Source organism: Sitophilus oryzae, unplaced genomic scaffold, assembly GCF_002938485.1.
Source record: "Sitophilus oryzae breed Bouriz unplaced genomic scaffold, Soryzae_2.0 scaffold_227_pilon_pilon, whole genome shotgun sequence".
Taxonomy (NCBI): domain Eukaryota; kingdom Metazoa; phylum Arthropoda; class Insecta; order Coleoptera; family Curculionidae; genus Sitophilus; species Sitophilus oryzae.
In genome coordinates this window covers 1,029,310-1,051,332 of record NW_022146782.1, presented here as the reverse complement: position 1 = coordinate 1,051,332, position 22,023 = coordinate 1,029,310, and the positions used below count along the sequence as shown (strand labels likewise).

The 22,023-nt window shown below is 33.1% G+C and overlaps 1 protein-coding gene across 3 annotated transcripts in view; it reads left to right on the top strand.

Moving 5' to 3' along the window:
- LOC115884368 (lachesin-like) overlaps positions 1-15,262 on the top strand; it is a 94,111-nt gene extending 78,849 nt beyond the window's left edge. Inside the window, exons 7-10 of one of the 3 annotated variants that reach the window (XM_030902926.1) lie at positions 3,436-3,604; positions 9,751-9,816; positions 10,355-10,405; positions 14,243-15,262. In XM_030902926.1, coding sequence (XP_030758786.1) covers positions 3,436-3,604; positions 9,751-9,816; positions 10,355-10,405; positions 14,243-14,340 — 384 coding nt within the window. In that variant the 3' untranslated portion in view covers positions 14,341-15,262. The remainder of the gene's footprint in view (positions 1-3,435; positions 3,605-9,750; positions 9,817-10,354; positions 10,406-14,242) is intronic. The other 2 variants (XM_030902927.1, XM_030902928.1) reach the window with 2 other exon arrangements.
- The last annotated feature ends 6,761 nt before the right edge of the window (positions 15,263-22,023 follow it).

Here is a 22,023-nt window from a genome sequence, read left to right as displayed (position 1 = left end):
CCCATGATATTCTTAATATACGGCGGTAAATATACATTTCGAAGGCATCTAGTTTTTTTTCTAACGATATGTCAAGAGTCCAACTCTCACACCCGTACAGGAGAACTGAAAAAATGTAGCATCTGACCATGCGTACCCGTAGCTCCAAACTCAAATCTGACCTTGTGAAAAATTGTCTCATATTTATAAATGTTTTTCTAGCCTGTTCTATGCGGCTTCTAATTTCTTTCTTCGGGTCGCATTGATCATTTACAATACACCCCAAATACTTGTATGAAGACACTTGCTCTACTGGGTCACCGTTGATATCCAGGTGAATCTGCACAGGTGTTTTGGTGAATGCAAGAACCTTCGTTTTTGTGGTATTTATGAGGAGACCGCAGTTTTCACTATGCCGAACTAATTCATTCATTAGCCTCTGCAAATCTTGTTCATTCTCGGCCAGCACAACTGTATCGTCGGCATACCTGATATTATTGATCACTTTCCCGTTAATCTTAATTCCACATTCGATTCCTTCTAGAGCTTCTTTGAAGATAGCCTCTGAATATATATTAAATAAGAGCGGTGACAGCACACAGCCCTGTCTTACACCTCGTTTAATCGTGATTTCTTCTGACGATGTTCCTTCAATTTTAACCACTGCGTTTTGCTGCCAGTAGAGATTTGTAATCAATCGAATTTCTTCTCTATCTATTCCGGTTGTTTTGAGGACTTCTATAAGTTTTTGATGGTTAACGCAGTCAAAGGCTTTTCTATAATCTATAAAACAAGCGATTACATTGACATTCATGTCTCTGCAACGCTGAGTGATAACGTTTAATCCGAATAACGCCTCACGAGTACCTAGGCCACTGCGAAATCCAAATTGAGTTTCGTCTAGTTGGTATTCGCATCTTTTATAAATTCTGGTGTGAATTATTCTGAGAAATATTTTGAGGACATGGGACATCAGACTTATCATGCGGTATTCATCGCAGTTCGAAGCGTGGGTTTTCTTTGGAAGGGTAATAAATGTCGAGCGTAGCCAATCCGTTGGGATAGTCCCTGTACGGTAGATTGTATTGAATATGAATACCAGCAGTTGCAACCCTTCCGTCCTGTTCAGCCATCAGTTTTATAACTTCGGCATGAATATTGTCTGGGCCAGTTGCTTTTACGTCTTTTTGGGATCTTATTGCGTGAATTACTTCGTCTTTGGTAATTTCAGGTCCTTTTTCGTTCATGTTTTCATCCGCTTTCGGTGGAGTGTTCGGTCTGCTATCATTAAATAGTTCTTCTACGTATTCCTTCCATCGTTGTAGTTTATTCTCTATTCCTAAGATGATGTCATTATTTTGGTCCCGTAAGATAGCTGTGGAACGTTTCTTGTTACAGTTTACCATTTCTTTCACCTTCAATATTCTTTTATACATACTTTTCTTCTTAAGCTGATATTGTATTAGAATATTTTTCAAAAGTTTCAAATAATACATACCGGGTGTTGCATCGTCGAGCGTGACATAGGAAATCCCATGTTAATTTTAATGGGGTCAATTATTGGCTTCCCTAATTATTTTAGAGAATAATTCTACTTAGGTTTATTGAAGAGCACTAAAACCCACATTCAAAAGAATAACTTTAGATATTTTTGATTAGCCCGTTTAGGAGTTATCGCCGATTTCTTTTTAAATATTTCTCCTTTCTTATGGCCCTGTATTTACTTGTGAGCACCAGTCAAGGTAAAAGATAACTGTCAAATGAAGTTGCCATTTCAGAAAATTATCTATTTAGTGCTTTATTATTATTATTAAAAACTCATATCTACATCGAAAATATTAGCCATGAATTACACTACCGAAGAAAAAGTATTGATGATTAAATGGTATTATCAAGGAAATAGTTATCAAAAGTTGTCGGACATGTTTGCTGCTCTGTATCCGAATAGACCGATACCTGGAAAATCTACAATCGCAAGGAATATCCAGAGATTTGAGATCAAAGGTACCCTAATAAATAACTGCAGATGTGAGGCAAGGCAGGAACAAAGAGAAGATGCAAGAAATGATACCGACTTGGAAGTTTTATTGTGCGTGGAAGAGAACGATGGAAAGATCAGTACAAGGAAACTTGAGGATGAAATAGGAATAGATCACACTACAGCGTTTCGAATTTTGAAACGACATAAATACTATTTCTTCAAACATGAAAAGCACCAAGAGCTACGAGATGGGGACGAAATACGGCGGCAGGCGTTTTGTTTTGATATGATGGAAAGAGCAAACACGGATAGGGAATTTTTAAAAAACATATGTTTCACTTTTTACCTTACCTTACGAGTTTACCTTAAATAATGAACCCAATGTTCAAAATTGTCGATATTGGAACAAAGAAAACCAACACAGGTTTGTCGAAACAAGGACGCAATATCCACAGAAAGTAAATGTTTGGGTAGGGATATTCGGTCACAATATTATCGGGCCATTATTCCTTAAGCGAAATTTAAATGCAGAATATTATTTGGAACTACTCGAAAATCATATTTTACCTGCTTTATATGATGCCGCTATGGATGGATGGCTGCCCGGCACTACTAAACCATACAGTAAATTGGCCAGCAAGGTCTCCTGATATTTCGCCAAATGATTTCTTTCTCTGGGGCCATTTAAAAAACAGGATATACAAGGATAAAAAATATCCAAATCTAGACGAGTTAAAAAATGCTATTTCTGCCGAATGCAATAGAATTCCAGTTTACCAACTAGCGAATGTAAGAAGAGAATTTTATGATCGCCTGGGTTATTGTCTAACAGTCGATGGAGGAATATTTGAACATCTTAAATCCTAAAGTTCTAACAATTTAATAGTACCTACATTAATAAGTTATTGAATATTGCAATAATACTATAATTAACCTTGTAACTGATTACTTTATTTTACTTTAATTCATATTAATTTGTATTTATAAATACATCTTTAAGATTTCCGATGTAGGAATGAGTTGTCAATAATAATAAAGCACTAAATATGTAAATTTCTGAAATGACAACTTCATTTGACAGTTATCTTTTACCTTGACTGGTGCTCATATGTAAATACAGGGCCATAAGAAAGGAGAAATATTTAAAAAGAAATCGGCGATAACTCGTAAACGAGCTAATCAAAAATATCTAAAATTATTCTTTCGAATGTGGGCTTTAGTGCTCTTCAATAAACCTAAATAGAATTATTCTCTAAAATAATTAGGGAAGCCAATAATTGACCCCATTAAAATTTACATGGGATTGCCTATGCAACACCCGGTATATAGAAGTAGTAGTGTTTTGCCAACTATAGTGTAATTAGAAATTTGATTTTTAATTAGAACATTACGATTATTTTTTTTTTCATTTAGAGTACACTTCTGATTGACTGAATGACTGATCGATATTATTAACGTATTGTCTTTTTTTATAGGAAACTACGTGGAAAACAATTAGTCCGGCCGTCAGTGCTGGAGAAAACGATGTTTATTTGATCAAGCACACATTGAAAAATTTGGACCCCGGAATTTACGAGACCCGAGCCCGGTCGAAAAATTCTCACGGGTGGTCCAACTACTCGGAAATAATGCCATTCGAAGGAAGTAAGTACTGCGTTTATTGCCTAACTTTTGATGACTTTTTTGATTGGTTTTTAACATCGCCACTTAATATTCAAAACGTTCACATAAATGTACGCACACATAACCCATTCACATTATCTGCAATTCATTGTTTCTAACGTGTTTCAAAAATACATTTTATGTTTTAATTATTGTATCATTTATAAATATGTATTACTTTATACGCGTGTTTAGAAATATGGTCATAGTAAACCATTAAGGTGAAGGGGTGAATTATTGAAGCATGGCACGTTGTTTTTTATAATAATAATTGTAATCTTCCATTAAGGTCAATCACTTAGTGAAGCTAGTAAACTATAATTTCACTATTTTTAATCATGTGATTTAAACTAAATTAAAACCAGAAACGACAAAACTAATAAGGGAAAGAAGAAAGACTGACAGATATGCCCCAGAATATGACACCTTAAATAAAACAACTAAAAGAGAAATAAGAAAAGATCTTAGGGGTTATAAGAGAAACCAAATTTTGAAATAGAAGCATGAAAGTGTTAAGACGCAAGCAAATGCGCGGAAAACAAAAAATAATAAAAATAAGAAACACACATGGCACGATAACAACAGACAAACATGAAATTAGAAATGAAAGTCACAAATTCTACGAACAACTTTATCAGTCTGTTATACCAAACAAAGATAGAGTACAAAAACACATCACAAACGGAGGATCAGAAGATATGCCAGAAATATCAACCACAGAAATTAAATACGCACTTCAACAAATAAAAAATGGCAAAAGCCCAGGAGAAGATCGTATTACACCTGAAATTCTGAAGATGGGCGGAAAACCATTAGTGGATGCCGTGGAAGTATTGTTAAATAAATGTCTGATGGAGGGTAGAATCCCGGACGCATGGAAAAACGCAGAAGTTGTGCTATTATACAAAAAAGGAGATTTTACAAATATAGAGAATTATAGACCAATAAGCCTTCTCTCGCATCTATACAAGCTCTTCATTAGGATTATCAACAACCGACTGTCTACGAAACTAGATTCCTATCAGCCAATAGAACAGGCAGGCTTTCGAAAAGGTTTTAGTACCATCGATCATCTACAAACAATTAAAACAGTCATTGAAAAAACAACAGAATACAATATACCTCTACATTTGGCCTTTGTAGACTACCAAAAAGCCTTTGACAGCATCGAAACCTGGTCATTTCTAGCTGCAATGGAGGACGCGAGAATTGATTCCAGATATTATTCCATTATTAAAAATATCTATGATAGTGCAACCTTCCAAGTTAAATTAGATGATGACCTCAAAACAGAAAAAATACTACTCGGCAAGGGCGTGAGACAAGGAGATACCATCTCTCCCAAGTTATTTACACTGGCACTGGAAAATGTCTTCAAGAAATTAGAATGGGAAAATAGAGGTCTAAACATCGATGGGGTACACCTTAGCCATCTGAGGTTCGCAGACGATATTGTCTTGCTGAGCACCGACATTCAAGAACTAAACACCATGCTAAATGAGCTAAATGACCAATCCCAGAAAATTGGCCTTAAAATGAACTTGAAGAAGACCAAGATAATGAGCAACAATATCCATAACATTACCGTTGACAACGTTATTATTGAAAACGTAGACCATTATATATATTTAGGTCATAAAATCAAGCTGGGCAAGGAAAACCAAAATACGGAGATCAAACGCAGGATCCATTTGGCATGGGTAGCATTTGGAAATATGAGCAATATTTTCAAGGATAAAAAGGTGCCCATGAACCTAAAGAAAAAGGCTTACGACAGCTGCATTCTACCTGTGCTTACGTATGGCTTAGAGACTATGGCAATTACCCGAAAAACAGCAGAACAACTACGAGTAGCACAAAGAGCCATGGAAAGAATCATGTTGGGAGTCACCATTAGGGAAAAATACGGAATACCCACATACGCCAAAAAACAAAATTAATAGATGTCGTTAAAAAGAGTGGCAAGTCTGAAGTGGCAATGGATAGGACATGTGGCAAGACAGGATCCAGACCGATGGCCCCAAAAAATAATCCTATGGAGACCTAGGGGAACAACAAGAAGTGTGGGCCGACCAAAAAAGAGATGGGTCGATGACGTCAGGGCAGTGGCGGGAAGACAATGGATAAGATTGACTAGAGATCGCGAAGCATGGCAAAACCTAGAAGAGGCCTATATCCAACACTGGATGGAACCAGGCTGAGAAAGAAGAAAGAAGAAGATTTAAAAAACATCAATTTTCATCCAAATATTGACGTTACTTCAGAAATTATTTGGAAAAAATAGAAATAAAAATGAAACTTCTACACCCTGTATCACCGAAACTAAGCATTTTAGAACATACATTTATAAGAACTGTTTTACTTATTTTTATCTGCAGAATATGTTGCCAAAGTTTCCGAAATACATTTCGGACCACCCTATATATTCATCAATTTAAATGTTGGACCGATTTTTGAAGTAATTTCGTGTGAATCGATTAGACCGCTAAACGCAGGGATTTATTTTAAAATGTATGTATATGTGACAAAAATTCGCTGTTCGAATACATATCATTCGCAAAGTATAGTGCCAGAACTAGGTTCTTCTGATATAGAGACTTTATCTTCATTCCCGAGAATCTGTAGTCGTTAAAGTGTTTTGGTTTTGGTGAATTGAATGGTATGGCTAATTTAGAGTTTTATTTTGCTGTTAACCAAAGATTCTTACCCTCAACTATAATTTTGATACTAAAGATTTACAATTATATTCAACAGCGGAAATAAATATAAAGTACAGGGTGGCGCCTCTCATACCCCGCGGAAGCTCCAAGGAGAACGGTAGTTTTTATCGAAATGAAATTTTGGCAGCATATGTAGGTTAACTGAAAGCATTTTATAAAAATATATAGAATTATACAGGGTGTCCACAAAAAAAGTTACACATCAAAGTTGTGTTTTTTCTAATGGAACACCCTATATATTAATTGATTTTCCGATTATACGAAAAAAAATAAATGTGAGTTTTATTAAAGAAGCATATACCTAAAATCTAAGGATTTTGACATATTTTACATTTTGTGAAAATGTATAGTAAATTTTTAATTTTGATAACAGCTACCTAAATTTTAGTTGACCTTGTATAGCCCGATATTTAATTACAGTAACCATTGTATGTTAAACCAAATTGAAATTTGACTCGAAAATTTATACAGGGTAAGACAAAATTAATATGGAAAATTAGTCACTTTTAAAAGCAAGTTACTCCTTTATTTTAAATGGAACACCCAGTATATTTGTTCGGTGTTCAATGAGGAATTTATATATCCTCAAAATATTATTAAGGTTGCCTACCGCTCAGACAAAGATTTTCCCAGATATTTTAATTTTTATGATTTTGCCTCAGTAAATCTTTATTATTTGTAAAAAATCTAGGTGGCTATGTGATATACCTTTTGTTAATTTAACAAAAATTAAAGATTGTAGAGTAAAATACTCAAGGGTAATAAAAAGATACGCGTTTAAAACATAATTTAATTACTATTACAGAATTAAAACTATATATACCTACCTATAATTATGCGACAAAAATTAGCTGGATGAAATCAAATGCTCATAATGCTTCCTTTCCTGTTAACTGCATAAAATGATTGTCTTTTCAAAAGGATCTTTTCATTTTAAAAGGCATATGTGGAGTTCTACCTCGAAAAGCAGCTACGATAATTTCTCTCATGTTGTCGACACTAGTTGGGCGAGTTTTGTAAACACTGTCTTCCCCATAAGGAAACACAGACTAGATAAAATCAGGAGTATTTAAGTATTCTATTAATTGGTGAATGCACACTGCATTTACCACCTAATAGAACCATATCAATTATCTCTGATGTAGGATAAGTTTGCAAATTTCTGAGAATTTTCTTTGTTTTAACTGACATAGGGTGTTCCATTACAAAAAACACAACTCTGATATGTAACTTTTTTTGGGGACCCCTGTAGAACTCTCTATATTTTTAAAAAGTGCTCTGAATTAGCGATGGGAACTGTCGAATGAATTAGACTATCGAATGGTTACTGAATGAATGATTTCAACTATCCAATGGTTTTATTCGAATAAAATCATTCATTCATTTGTATACTAAAGCATATGTGACAACCTCGCCGTGCGACTAAATGGTTATCGTTGAGCCACGACTATCGAATGCTTTTGATAAATGAAATTTAGTATTCGTTTGATTTTTGTGTGCGTCAGTGCATTATTAGTTCTTCCAAATTTTTATAACTTCGCCTTATAAATACTGTACTATTTTTGCGTTTATTAAAATATTTAAGATATTAAAATAGTAGTTTTTTTAATTGACGATTATGTGCGTGTGCAGGTGTCAAAATTTTCCCGAAAATTTGTGTGATTTTCCGTAGCCCGATCTTTCAATTATTTTATTTTATATGGTATATGGTCTATTTTTTAATGGAAAATTTTGAGAAGTAGCAATTTTTAAGAGAGATGAGATGAACTTAGAATTAATTTTAAAAATACATATTTGTTTTTTAGATGTTTTAATAATATGAATTAGTTGAACTTAATAATCATATTTAAGTAATGTGGTTAAGTAAATGTGGGGTGAGAAAATTAAATTGAAAGTTTTACACTTGCCAATTTAAAAAAAAGATGTTTGTATTTTGTTTATGCTAATTCTCTTACATGTAGTTTTTTGCAAAGAAATATTTCATTTATTTTTTAAAGTAAATGCCAGTAAAAGTAAATATTATTTTTAAATAGTAATATAAAGTAATAAAAAGTAATATAAATAATTTTGATTTCTAATTTTTTATTTATATTTTCCTTCCATTACCCTGCTTGCTTAGAAAATTAATAAATGTTTATATTTCATGATTTTAAAATTTGTTGTTGATATAACAAATTAGTTCTGTAATTATTATTATTTAATAAACCAACGTTGCCACATTTAGAGACTATATTATTACAGTTGAGGGTTGGAACCTTTGGTGTTAAACAGCAAAATAAAAACACTAAATCACCACAATACACCAAAACACTTTTACTTTTACACTGCAACAGTGTAAAAGTAAAAGTGTTTTGGTGTATTGTGGTGATTTAGTGTTTTTATTTTGACTATATTATTTTTAAATAGGATCTAATATAAATACTTTTGACTTCTATTTATTGTTTATATTAAGCTGCTACTTAAAAAAAAAGTTTATATTATTAAATGATTTTAAATTTTGTTGTTAATAGGTATCACAAATTATTACTGTTATTATTATTTATTAAACCAGTCTTTGCTTAAAAACATTAAAAATCATTTTCCTACATCCAAAATAAAAAGTATTATTGCAGTGTAACAACAGAATATTAATAAAAAAATGCAAAACATATAGACATACTATCCCTAACTAACTAATGCTAAAGAATAATTTTCTTGCTAAAAGGCTAATATCAACTAATATGAATATATGGCAACAGCGCCCTTCATAATGTATTTTCTGTGTAAATACTAGCACCTCAATAAAAAAATTAATGTGTCCTTATCTTTATTTGACTCCGCAAAAAATCAAAGATGCCCGCTTCTTTCATAGCATTGCCACCGACCGCTGTCGGGTTTCTCGGAAAGAAACCTACGTCGCCGGGCGACAACTAAAATCCATACTAACTATCGAATTATTCGAATGAATTGCAACTATCGAATGTTTCGATAGTATTCATTCGATAGTTCCCACTACTACTGAATTAACCTACATATGCTCACAAAATTTCATTTCATTACAAACTGTCGTTCTCCTTGGAGATGAGAGGCGCCACCCTGTATAATATTAACTGTTTTATTTCATAATATATGTTTATAAAAACAAATCAACTTTAGCACTTTAGTGGTTTACTCTGAACATATATTGTATATATTTAATTTGGCTAAAAATGTATTCTTTTTTACCGTATGCCAACTCCGGGAAATAATTGCAAATTCCAATACCGTTTACATCATTTAAATTTCTGCATTCCAATGATTGCGGACAAATGAGCAATATTTGATTGAAACAAAAGCTGTAACATCTATATCAATTACATCATTTCGCGAATTTTCATCTGTATTTGTGTTTTTGTTTGCTTATGTGTTCTTTTTCTGCACATTTTTTAGCTAAGCATGGCGCACATCATCAGAAATCAAAGCACAACAAAAAAGAGCCGAAACCAAAAGCTCAAGGTACTTGTTTACACATTGTTTAGTAAATTAACTATGTCTGATATTAATAATAGGTAACAAGAAGTTTTGGGAATATTTTTTAACCTTTTAAAACAAAATTTAGTGGAAAATGAAGAATCGAGTGAAGATTTTTTTTTTGAATAAGGTTATTTGTAAACTCGGAGTTTTTAAGATTATAATAAAATTTTATCAAAGAGCTATTTGAAGTTAAAAATTCAAAAAACAATTCAAAAACAATATTAAAACAAAAAATTAGTATTAATTATATCAAAAATAATAAATAATTGAATAGATATAATCAAATAGTATTTTCTGATCAAAATAAAACTTTTACTGGGATAATTGATGTATATTTTGCATTAATTAACACAACAAATTAATTTAATCATTCATCATCGTTGTATATGACCATCAAACAAACACTTAGGCATTGTTTTTCTTAATTTATTCAATTTTGTTGCTGTACTTACATTTTAATGTCACTTTTATTAAGTGCATTTTAATTTTCTTTTATTTTATTATTTTTTTTTCACCACAGATCCATCACTAGATACGCCTGCACAGCATAGAAGCGAAGGAACGGTTGGAGGTAGTTTAATTTTTCTTTATTAGCATCATTAATATTATGGTATATCGAAAATTTTAAAAATAATTCATAGACTCATTACAGATAAATATTTTTGTAAAACAATGATAAACATAATACTCTAACAATAGTCTAAGAGCTTGCTACGTTTTCGAGAAAGTATGTTAAGACGTCTGGTTCTTTGATATATCTTTTATTATGCTCTCTGGAACAGCGTGCAGGCCGTCTGGCCAATGCCTTCTATTAAAAGATCAGCCTACGGGCGGACTTTTGTTTACTTCATCAGCTGTACATACTTAGATATTGGGTTAGATTCCGTTTCATATTTTGTCGGTTGATTTTTGGTTTTAACTCTTTGATTTTTGGTATTATTTATTATTGTAGTGCAAAAAACTAATTATTTTGGTACCGGCTGGGGTGCAACTTTTTTATTTTTTTTTCGTTTATATTCTGATAGTAAAGTATTAAATATTTGCTTTTTTATCACCAGAACGGATAGCGTTTATGGGTTTATGATCCGTAGTGTATATAAGTAGAATTTGATACTTTCATTTGTTTTGAAGGATTATTGTAGTAATCAATTATTAGATAGGTTTAGGATGATCTGGCTGCCGCGCCGGTAGGTTGCGTTCACTACTGCGCATCACATGGGTACAGGGTGTCTCATTTTCGTGCGTTTTTTGGGATTTGGGATATCTGGGATTTCTCGTTTATGAGTGGAGATACAATGATGCGTTTTTTTTCGCATGCTACACTTTGCTAGTTTTTTATGTACCTAACTAAATATTCTACCTTTAGATTTGCTTATTTTCTACACATTAACATTAATCAATCTTGTTTAAAAAGTATTATTATTTTATTTAATTTAATTTAACCAGATAATTTTGTTTTCCATCGTTATCTTAACAAACTGAACTGAAAATAAACTTGTGTAGCTTTTAGATAACAATCTGTGACGATTTTTCTGTCGTTACCCAAATAGAATGAAAAAAAAAATCCGTTGCTCAGGGTTAGAGGAAAACTGGGTTCGTAGGTAAGGCTTCTGACTCACAGTAACTTTCTAATGTTGTTAAAAAATAAAAAAAATGATAATATATAGGCTGCAGAGATTTTAATATTGATGTTAAGAATTCAAATAGGTATGGTCAAAGACAGTGAAAAGGGCGCCACTTACTTTGTTTATGAGAGTGGTAAAGTAAGAAACCAAAAAGAAAATTACGATATCACAACATAGCTAAAATAAGGTAATCAACAGCATTAAGGGTCTATTATGTTTATCAGGAATAAAAGTCAGAAATAACTATCCTACATTAAACATTTATTGAAAACGAACACAAGTATCATCAATTAGTCACAGTGATCCCAATAAAACCGCAAGTTATTTTAAATAGATTCGAATTTAGTAACTATTCTTTGAACTAAGTAAGCTACTTGATAAAAACAGGTGAAATTTATGTATGTCTCAATACGATGATGTTTCGAAACATGTCGTGTACAAAAACCTTTAAAATGAATACATGTTAATAATTTTCATATAAAATATCATAGCTAAGTAAGAGTGTACTGTACGAATCAAATTATAACTTATAACGTTAAATAAAAAATAATTTTGACTACAATATGTGGGATAATTAGTGATAATTTACCAGGTTATTAAATCTGTTGTCTCAAAATTTATAAAATAAAAGCGTACCTTGTGCATCAAACTTAAGAGAGAGACTTATCTGTATATAGTTTCTTATGATGTAAACAGGTAGGTAGGTATTCTCCAGACTAACAGAAGTGGATGCAGATGACTATGGCAGGAGAAGTCTTCATCAGCCAAAAAGAACGAAAGTCCGTCGTGAACCCGTTCATTAAATGGCTACTTGACTATTGTTGACTGTGTAATGTCAGGAACACTGTCTTAAGGTCTGCATAGATCCATACAAAATGAAAGTGGGTGAAACATACAATAATTACTGCATTATTACTGCATACCATGTGGTAATTACTGAGTACCATGTGGTAGTTAATGGATAAGTGAATAAAAAAAAATCGTTGATATCGGTTAAGAAATGCCTCTAATATAAAATAATTAAATATTGTTAATTTAAATGGCCTGGCAAACGCTCTCTACCGCGCCTTGCCGCTGTGACGTCACCCGCCGTTCTTCTGGTTGAGTGGAGCCAGACGCGTGTTTATTTTACACAGTTTGCTTTTAAACGCTGTTGAATCCGAGTCAAAATTTTAGTTATTTGGGTTAATTAATACATAATTAATATTTAGTGATATTTATAAATAGTAATGGATGAGCGAAAACAGAAAAAAATGGTCCAAGGCCATGAGAAGAGATGAAAAGAAAAACGTTAAATTATCCTCTATTTTTACGATTTATTGTTGTGAAGATCATTTTGATGTAAGTTCATATATTTATGTATATTGCCTTACATAGGTATATGAAATTTGAATGTGTATAGGGTTATTCATTATATTTTGACATCCACATACAGCCTTAACTGCAAGTTTTAGAAGAAAACATTAAATAAAAAAGTTGCATGGTTTTTCATATACTCTCTTTTAAAATTAATTCTAGATATACAGGGTGTCTCAAAAAAGGTGGTCCAGAAAATTGTAGGTATTTTTCGCTTTTCAACTGTCAATATTTCGTAAACATTTGAAGATAGGTATAGGATATTATACATGAAATATATCTAGAATATGTAGAAATTTCCGAAGAACCCAAAAATATATAGGGTGTTTCACTTAAAAAAGTAACTTAATTTTGGCGTTTGCTTATGGGACACCTTGTATAATATTTTTATTACTGATAAACAATTTATTTCCTATAATTTCTTAAAAAAAACAATCTTTAAAAATAACAAAGGTAAGGGGGTGTCAATATATAAAAAAAAACTTTCTTTTTCACGCTATGCTCTGGAGTTACTTTTCCACGTACTAAACAAATATTTTTGTCTCTTTTTACTTCTACATAACCTACAGCATTATCTCCATACGTCTCCCTATCTGATCCGAAAAATAAGTTTATAACATTAATATTTATAACTATATAAATGTTCGTAACAGTATAGGTACCTACTTATACTTAAATATGCCTCAGTACTACAAAGAATAAATGTTCCATACCTCTCTGTTTTTTTCCTCGTAATTCAGCACTAATAAATTGGGAATTTGTATTTATAAAAGCAGCCAACATAAAAGCATCGACTTTTGGCTAGTTATCTGATTGTGCTTTTACAAACCCGGAATCTGCCATTACTTAAAAATTCTCAGAACACACAACACATACAAATAATAACTGCACAAAAAAGCATAAAAAGCTCCTTCAATCAACGCTAAAAGCAACAAAAATGTCTTAGTACGCCACCTAAATACGTATATAAACGGAACACGTCTGGCTGCTGCTGGCCATCGCGCGTTGACGAAAACGGCGGGTGACGTCAGACCAATAGAATATCGTTTCAATTCGCGAGGCGTCGTTTGCGTTGTCCATAGTATTTTAATGGCCCGTTTTATAAAATTGTGGTACTGCTTTCAAGAAAAAAGTTTTTTTTTTGCATTTACACATATTTATTCTAATAAATTGAACAGTTTCTGGCGAAAAATAAAATATATGCATCTTCCTCATTATGCAAGAAAATACTGTAATAGCGTAGAAACCTTAATTAAACATGTCAAATTGTCCACGTGTTTTTTTTTATCATTGGAAAACCAGAAACTTTCATAAAAAGTTAAACTTAAAAACTAAAATTTTCGATATATCATATTCAGTTTCATATTTTTATTAATGACGTTATACACTGTTGCTGTATTAAATCTAAAATCATATATTTTTTTCAGAATCCGTCTCTGCAAGTACACACCTTTATTCATCAACGTGCCTACTAAGTGTCGCTACGTTCTTCCTAGTATACTTCCAATTTAGGCAACTATCGTAGGATTCAAATTGGGAACAAATATGGAAAATATAATTTATTTTTATCCACGAACTGTATCCTAGGCAGCTTGTAACTGGGAGAACTGTTATTTTGAAGAAAAAAAATAAAACCAAAGTATTTAATATTTAATAGGGCTTACAAACTACTTGAATATATTCATTTTCCAAAAAAGAAATTGTAGAGGTTAGCAAACTTTTAGCAGATGTTTAATTTGTATTTATTTTTGATATCATTTAGATAACGTCATTCTTTACATTATAATTAATAGACTTGTTATGTTATAGGATTATTATTAGCATCTAATTTAAAATACCCATTTTTGTTCGATATATGTATTTATCTAATTCGGTTAACAAAAATCAGCTGTGATTTTTTAATTGTTTTATACAAAATCAAATGTATCACAGACAATCTTCGACTACACCCTTAATGCCATAATAATGTAATTAATAGAATAGCATTTTATTATTATTTATGTATAATTTTAGTTACCTAAACTACTAGGAGTAAAAAGCAAGCTATTTTTTTATGTGGTCAGTATTTATTATTTTTTTGTAACAAGAATTCTGAGTTTAAAACACATTAATCATTTAACTCTCTAGATTCTAAAACTATTTTTTTGTTTTCGGTCATGAGAAAAAAATATTTGGAAACGCTTAAAAAAATTCTGAGCGCTGTATAGCTATCATAATTTCTTAGTAATTAGAATATAGATGAATTAATAGTTCTTTAAATTTACTTGTACAAAGCTTTTAATTTTTTTGATTGTTTACAGTGTGATGTGTAATTTATGATATCTACTTTTAGATTTCCTTATTTTTAGGTTTTAGCTTTAACTATCATATATTTATCATTTATTATCACATAAGTTATTAGGTTTACACCCTTTAAGATATCGGATGTTAATATCATGCTCTTGTATGCGGGGTGGCCCATCGAAAACGTTCCGCAAGGCATAACGGCCAGAGTATTTTTTTTTTCAAAAAATTCTAAAAATAAACTTTATTTTACTTTATTTTAAAACGTCTTCGTTGAGTTCTTGTACCAACTGAATCTTGTAGGGGTGGAACTTTGTTTAATATCCTTTGGACGGTTGTACGATTCACGCCGGTCTCATTGGCTAATTTTATTGTACTCAGCGTACTTGGCAACTTGGCCTAATACGAATACCTTCCATAGCTCCATTTAATACAGGATTTTCACTCTGCCTCTTTTTATTCATAACGGAACCAGTTTCGCGAAATTTTGCTGCTAACTCACGAACAATTTTGCCATAAAGGTGTTTGTTAGGATGGCGTTCATTGAATATCTGCGCAACCCGATTGCCACATTCATTATTTTTAAAATAAAGTTCGATTATTTCTACTTTTTCTGCAAGTGGGTACACCATAATTGTTAAAAAGTTTAACGGTATTGAGAAGAACTTCAACGCACAAGTCACAGAACAGCCAAAGTTTACAGAATAAAATATAAGTTCGGTCACTTAGCATCGGCACTTTGAAGATCGCGTATCAAAAGCCAGAAGCCGCCTCGTCCGATACGCCGGATTTCGATGAAAACAGGAGTGGAAGCCGGGGTAAATAGAAGCCGAATTTTTACCGATCGCAATGTGCGACAAGGTGCAGGGGAACGTGGGGTATTTCAAAAATACCTAATGGTAAATCTACAAAAGAAAAAATATACCATCAGTTTATTGGTGTATTACATATAAATATTTAGACATGGCAAGATAAAAAAAGATAAAATACATTTTAAAAACAAACACAAAAAATAAAGCTACACAATATCAACAGTAAATAATGTAAAAGTATATTACGTAACGAGTGTTTTGGAAAAAATAATATTACGCACGAGTGCAGTATTCCATGAGTGCGTAATATGGTTTTCCAACACGAATTACGTACACTAAAAAATTCAAAGCTGATACTATTAAATGTCAACAAATTTTGATGTTTAAATGGTATCCTCGGTATTTTTTTTACGTTATTCGATAGAAAATGATACTCTGAGTAGAAAGACATATCATATCTCAGCTTTTAACAGTTTCACATAAGATTTATTTGAAAGTGTAACACGCGGTTTATAACGACAATTTGACTCGAAATACCAAGTGTGTGGCATGAAATTATTCGTAAAAAAATACTTTTTCCAAATATACTAATGAGCAATCCTCTTTCCATTTGAAAAAAAATAAGATATGGTTAAAATTACCATTTGGACATCTTTTAACCGGCCAAGACAAGACATGGAAAACATTAGACGATCAAATCTATTTTTTCCTGGACTCCTCGATTAAGTTTTGTTTTTAAAAGAGCTATGGCACTCAATATTGAAATTTTAAAAAAAATTTTTTAAGCTAGAATGCCAAAAGTTGACATATGATATGTCATTCTATTCAGAGTGTCATTTTTTATCGAATAAAGTAGAAAAATGCCGAGGTTGCCGTTTAAAAATCAAAAGTTGTAGTCATTTTCGGTGAAACCGGAAGTGACCGAAAAAAATTTAAAACGTTAATCAATCCTAATTTAGGTCATATACTAACACACCAAATCTCGTTTTTTTATCTGAAAAAATAAAAAAGTTATAGGGGATAAGCCACTTTTGAGACACACCCAGTATATGATTTTTCGTGTAAAAAAATTAAGTGTTCTTGAATAATTCTAATTAGATATTTTAAATATTTTTTTTTCCAGTGGCGAAAAACTCAATATTATTTTTAAGAAATAATAAAAATAATTATGCTTTTTTTATAATAAACTAATAAATAATTAACTAAGGCTAATGTGATCAGTAACACTTTGCAATGAAAATTAAATAACCACTTGAAAAATAATTCCATATGCATGCGAGACCACTCTGTAATAACGCCAAAATCAGAGTAATACGCCAAACGTGATCCGCCGTGTATGCTGGGTCCAAAGTCCACACACCAGTAATACACTGGGAAACACGTGCGTGAAGAGGCTTTTGATACCTGCCGCCGGCACAAGTGACCGAACTTATATTTTATTCAGTAAACTTTGGAACAGCTATCTAGCAACTACCGCACCTGATCGTTCAACCTTGTGGCAAGTGAAAAAATGCGAAAACATCTAGAAATAATAACAAAAAACAGCAAATTGGTCGAAGGAATTTATCCTCATCATTTACTCTGATAAATGTTTAAATAAACTTTTCAAATTTCAATCCTTCATATTTTCTCAATGACTCGACCGATTTTCAAAAACGGAGCGGGAAAGTTAGATAATAGAAAGCCCTTTTCACTGCGGTACCACTTGACCCCCTTCCCATTTGGAAAAAATTGGGGGATGACACCCCCGCTCAGAGGGTTGAAGATTTTGCACTCATTTTTGAAGCAAAAGTTGTCCCCCTCACAAACAAAATTGACGTGTTTTTGAATTTTCTGAAAAAAAATTACCCTGGCCATTATGCCTTGCGGAACGTTTTCGATGGGCCACCCTGTAATATAAAAAATCTCCTGTAACGCTCTAGGGAACATGTTTTTACTCTTTCACATCAGAAAGTTTATATCGACCTACACGAATTGCTTTTTAGAAAAATATAGTAAGAATAACTGTTTATCCTTTACTAAAAAATAGAAATAATATATCTCTCATTCAAGACTGCATAATAATCTGATTGTTCCCAAATTAATTTTAAAACATAACTGAGTTATACTGATGAAATTAAATTCTTACAGATGTTTTCTTAGTTGTATGAAAATACATTTTTTAAGAATCATATGCCTTCCATACCTTCATAAAGAGAAAAAAAAACGAAACTTGTGCAAATCTATTTTATTATTGAGTAGGTATTTAACAGTTGTTGCTTTGATATGATTAAGTAATCAAGAGAACATCTTTAAATACGATTATTTTAAAAGTTCTGAAACAAGCATTTCCGACCAAATCATTTTTACATAAATTTTTATAACAATATACCTAAATTTATTTTGAACCCTTTAAATATATTATTTTAGAATTTTTAAAATAATCTAGTATTTAAATCGAGATGTTATAAAACAATGTATATGATGTATAGAAAAAATATATGACATTATTAAATCAGTGGAATTCTTATTTTTCCTCTCTAATTTTTATTAAATTAATAAAATTAGCAAAATAAAACACTAATTCACCACAGGCAGAGGTGTGTATTATCCCCACTCCTTTTCAACATAGAGAGCGTTGAGGATGGTATCAAAATCAATGGTACCCTGATCAACAATATTCGCTTCGCAGATGATACGGTCGTACTGGCTGGAGTGGCTGGCAACATTCTACACCTTCAGGACATGATGGACTGCATCGTTGAACATAGCATGCAGTACGGATTACATACATACATACAGCCGTTACTCGCTGACAAGTATTCGACACACATAAAGAAGATGGTCACGCAAGGCGTTTTCTTTCATGAGCTTTTCTGTGACTGAAAAGCCCGATACGTGATGTTATTTGCCTACCGCACTCCGGACATTCAAAAATCTCATTGCTTTGTTGCCTCTTTACTTTTTGGTTGCCGCTGTTAACTGAGTTTACAACTCTTCTCCATTGAGTTCTATTGTGAGCTGCCTTTTTCCACTCATTCTGCATGTTAATTCCCTTTAAGTTTTCGTGGAAAATGTCCTTGTACCTTTTCAGTTGTCCACCCGGCCTCCTCTTACCGTCTACAAGCTCACCGTAAAGCAGAGATTTTGGTATGCGGTTTTCTTGCATTCTGCATACGTGACCAACCCATCTTAAGCGAGATTTTGTAACCATGACTTCAATACTCTCGCAGTTAGCTTTTTCAAGGACCGATACGTTTGAGACATGATGGAACCACCGGACTCTTAAGAGTTGTCTAAGGTATCTTTGTTGCAACTTGTTTAATGCGTTCATGTGTCGGCGGTACGGCACCCAGGTTTCGCTCCCATATAACATGGTGGGGATTATAATTGCTCGGTAGACTGCAAGTTTTGTTTTTATACTCAAGTCATGATTGTAGAAAACCCTGTCTTTTAATTTCCAGAATGCTCTTGAGGCGCTACTAATCCTGTGCTGAATTTCAGAGTCGATATTGGCCTTTTCCGAAATCAAACTGCCAAGGTAAATGAATTCCGCCACATATTCCAATAGTTCTCCGATTTTTATAGCATTGTTGCGATCTTCCGGGGGAGTGCACATGATTTTAGTTTTGTCGATGTTTAGCTTAAGGCCCAAAGCCTCGTATGCCCAGGTATATGTGTTCAACATCTCTTGTAATTGCTGTACCGTGTTTGCAACTAGAGCGCAGTCGTCAGCGTATTGAAGTTCTGTGATAAATTTTGTACGTGTTTTTGCCCTGAGTCTTTTTATGTTGAACAGACCGCCGTCATATCGGTAACTAATGCCCAATCCTCTCTCCTGCAGTTTGCTGTCCACTATAATGGAGAGCGCTGCCATGAATATGTTGAATAGGAGAGGCGCTAAGACACATCCCTGCCTAACTCCTGTGTTTGTTAGGAATGGGTCGCTCAGTGATCCATGATGTGACACTCGTGACTTGTTGTTATGGAGGCTTTTACACACTGTAAGAAATTTGTTGGGTACTCCGAACTTTTTCATAATTGCCCAAAGCGCATCTCTGTTCACAGAGTCGAAGGCTTTTGTTAGATCGATGAATGCAACATAAAGTTTAGACTGCTGCTCTTTTACTTTTTCCTGTAGTTAACGGATGGAAAATATGGAATCGACGGTGCCGCGGTTGGTACGAAAACCCGTTTGCGATTCTGGAAGGATTTTTTCTATATATGGGTACAGGCGGTTTGACATTATTTTAGCAAGAATTTTTCCGCCGATAGCCAATAGCGAAATTCCCCGGTAACTTCCGCAATCTGATGCACTTCCTTTGTTCTTAAATATATTCACTATATTCGCGTTGCGGAAGACCTGAGGTACCTCTCCGCTTTCCCATACGACATAGAAGAGAGCCATAAGATGACCAATATGGAAGGGGGTTTCGTAGTACGGATTACACGTCAATGTTAACAAAACTAAACTTGTTGTATTTTCCAAAACACCGGAAAAGACTGTCTTCAGAATTAACAACAAGGTAGTAGAACAAGTATCGTCCATAAAGTATCTAGGAGCCCTCGTTAGCGACGCTTGCGACCCCAAAACTGAAATTTTAGCTAAGATCGAACAGGCCAGACGTACTTTTGCTTCCATGAAAACCCTCTTCTCCAGCCGAGATCTAAGCCTCGAACTGCGCATACGTATGCTGCGTTGCTACATCTTTGCAGTATTTCTCTACGGCTCTGAGAGTTGGACACTCAATCAGACATTGGAAAACCGCATTAACGCTTTTGAGATGTACTTGTATCGTCGTACGCTGCGTATATCCTGGATGGGTAGGCGGATGGTGCTCAGGCGGATGGGCTGGCAAAGATAAAGAGCTGCTACCAACAGTGAAGAAAAGGAAGTTACAAAAGGAAGTACGTCGGTCACATCATGAGGGGTGATCGATACGAGGTGCTCAGACAGGTCATTGAAGGCAAAATCGAGGGCAGGAGGTCAGTGGGAAGAAAAACAAACAAACAAAACTCCTGGCTCAAGGATCTGCGTCGTTGGTTCAGAGGAAATTGGAAATTTTCAGAGGTGCGGTTTCACGCACTATCATAGCCAGTTGGATCGCCAACCTCCGAAGGGAGACGGCGGCCTAAGAAGAAGAAGCAAAAGAATTCACCACAGTACACCAAAACACTTCTCTTATGTTTCGCTAACCACGTTAACATCATTATCAGTATTGCAGTGTTTTATTTTGTTGTTTTAACACCAAAGGTTCCAACCCTCAACTATAATTAATGAAATTCCACATTTAATTCTTATTAATTACACTGTATTTTAATAAAAAAAATAAATGCTAAATGCTAAAAAATTGAAATACAGTGTATTTGAAAATCTGTTGTCGAGAATTTTAGAAAACTCTTGTTTGATGACTTTGTTTCTTTAATGTCTAACGTTCTTCTCTTTGTTTCCTAATTTTTTAAACCATACAAAATGTTTAAAGCCATTTATTTGAAATACATTTAAAATGTTATGTATGATTTATACAGGGTCCGGCAAAAGTGCGTCGGGCATCTGTAGCTCCTAGAATAAGAAACTTGAGAATTTTGTTTAAGTGCAAACCTAAAGTATGTGTCAGGAAAATATTTTAACTTCTATAGGGTAGCTCAAAAAAGTGTGAGTGGATCTGGATACATTTTTTTTAAATGGAACACCCTGTATATTATTGCATTTTTGGTTTCTTCCTTTCAGATCACTTTACATGATCATAAGATATGAGTAAATATATTTCGATAGTTTCAAAGATATTAAAAAATAAATCAAAAATATATATTTTTCAGCCCTTTTAAAAAAAGATTGGCGCCGGGAGGCACGTATAGCCGCCCATACTAAAATATGTTAATAAAAAGTTCTTTTAGTTTTAAAGTAAAGGAATTTTTCCAATTTTTTATCTCAAAAACTGCGACATAGGCTGATTTTGGTGTTATTACAAATTTTGTTGCAAATATTATTCCTAATCTTAAATTGAAAACCGCGTTTCGCTAGCATAATTTTCGCTAGCGTAATTTTGGAGTTACGATTTTTTTTAAATTTTTAACCCCCTCCCAGACCCCCTTACCAACCCCCCTAATTTGGTTAAAATCGGTTTAGCGGT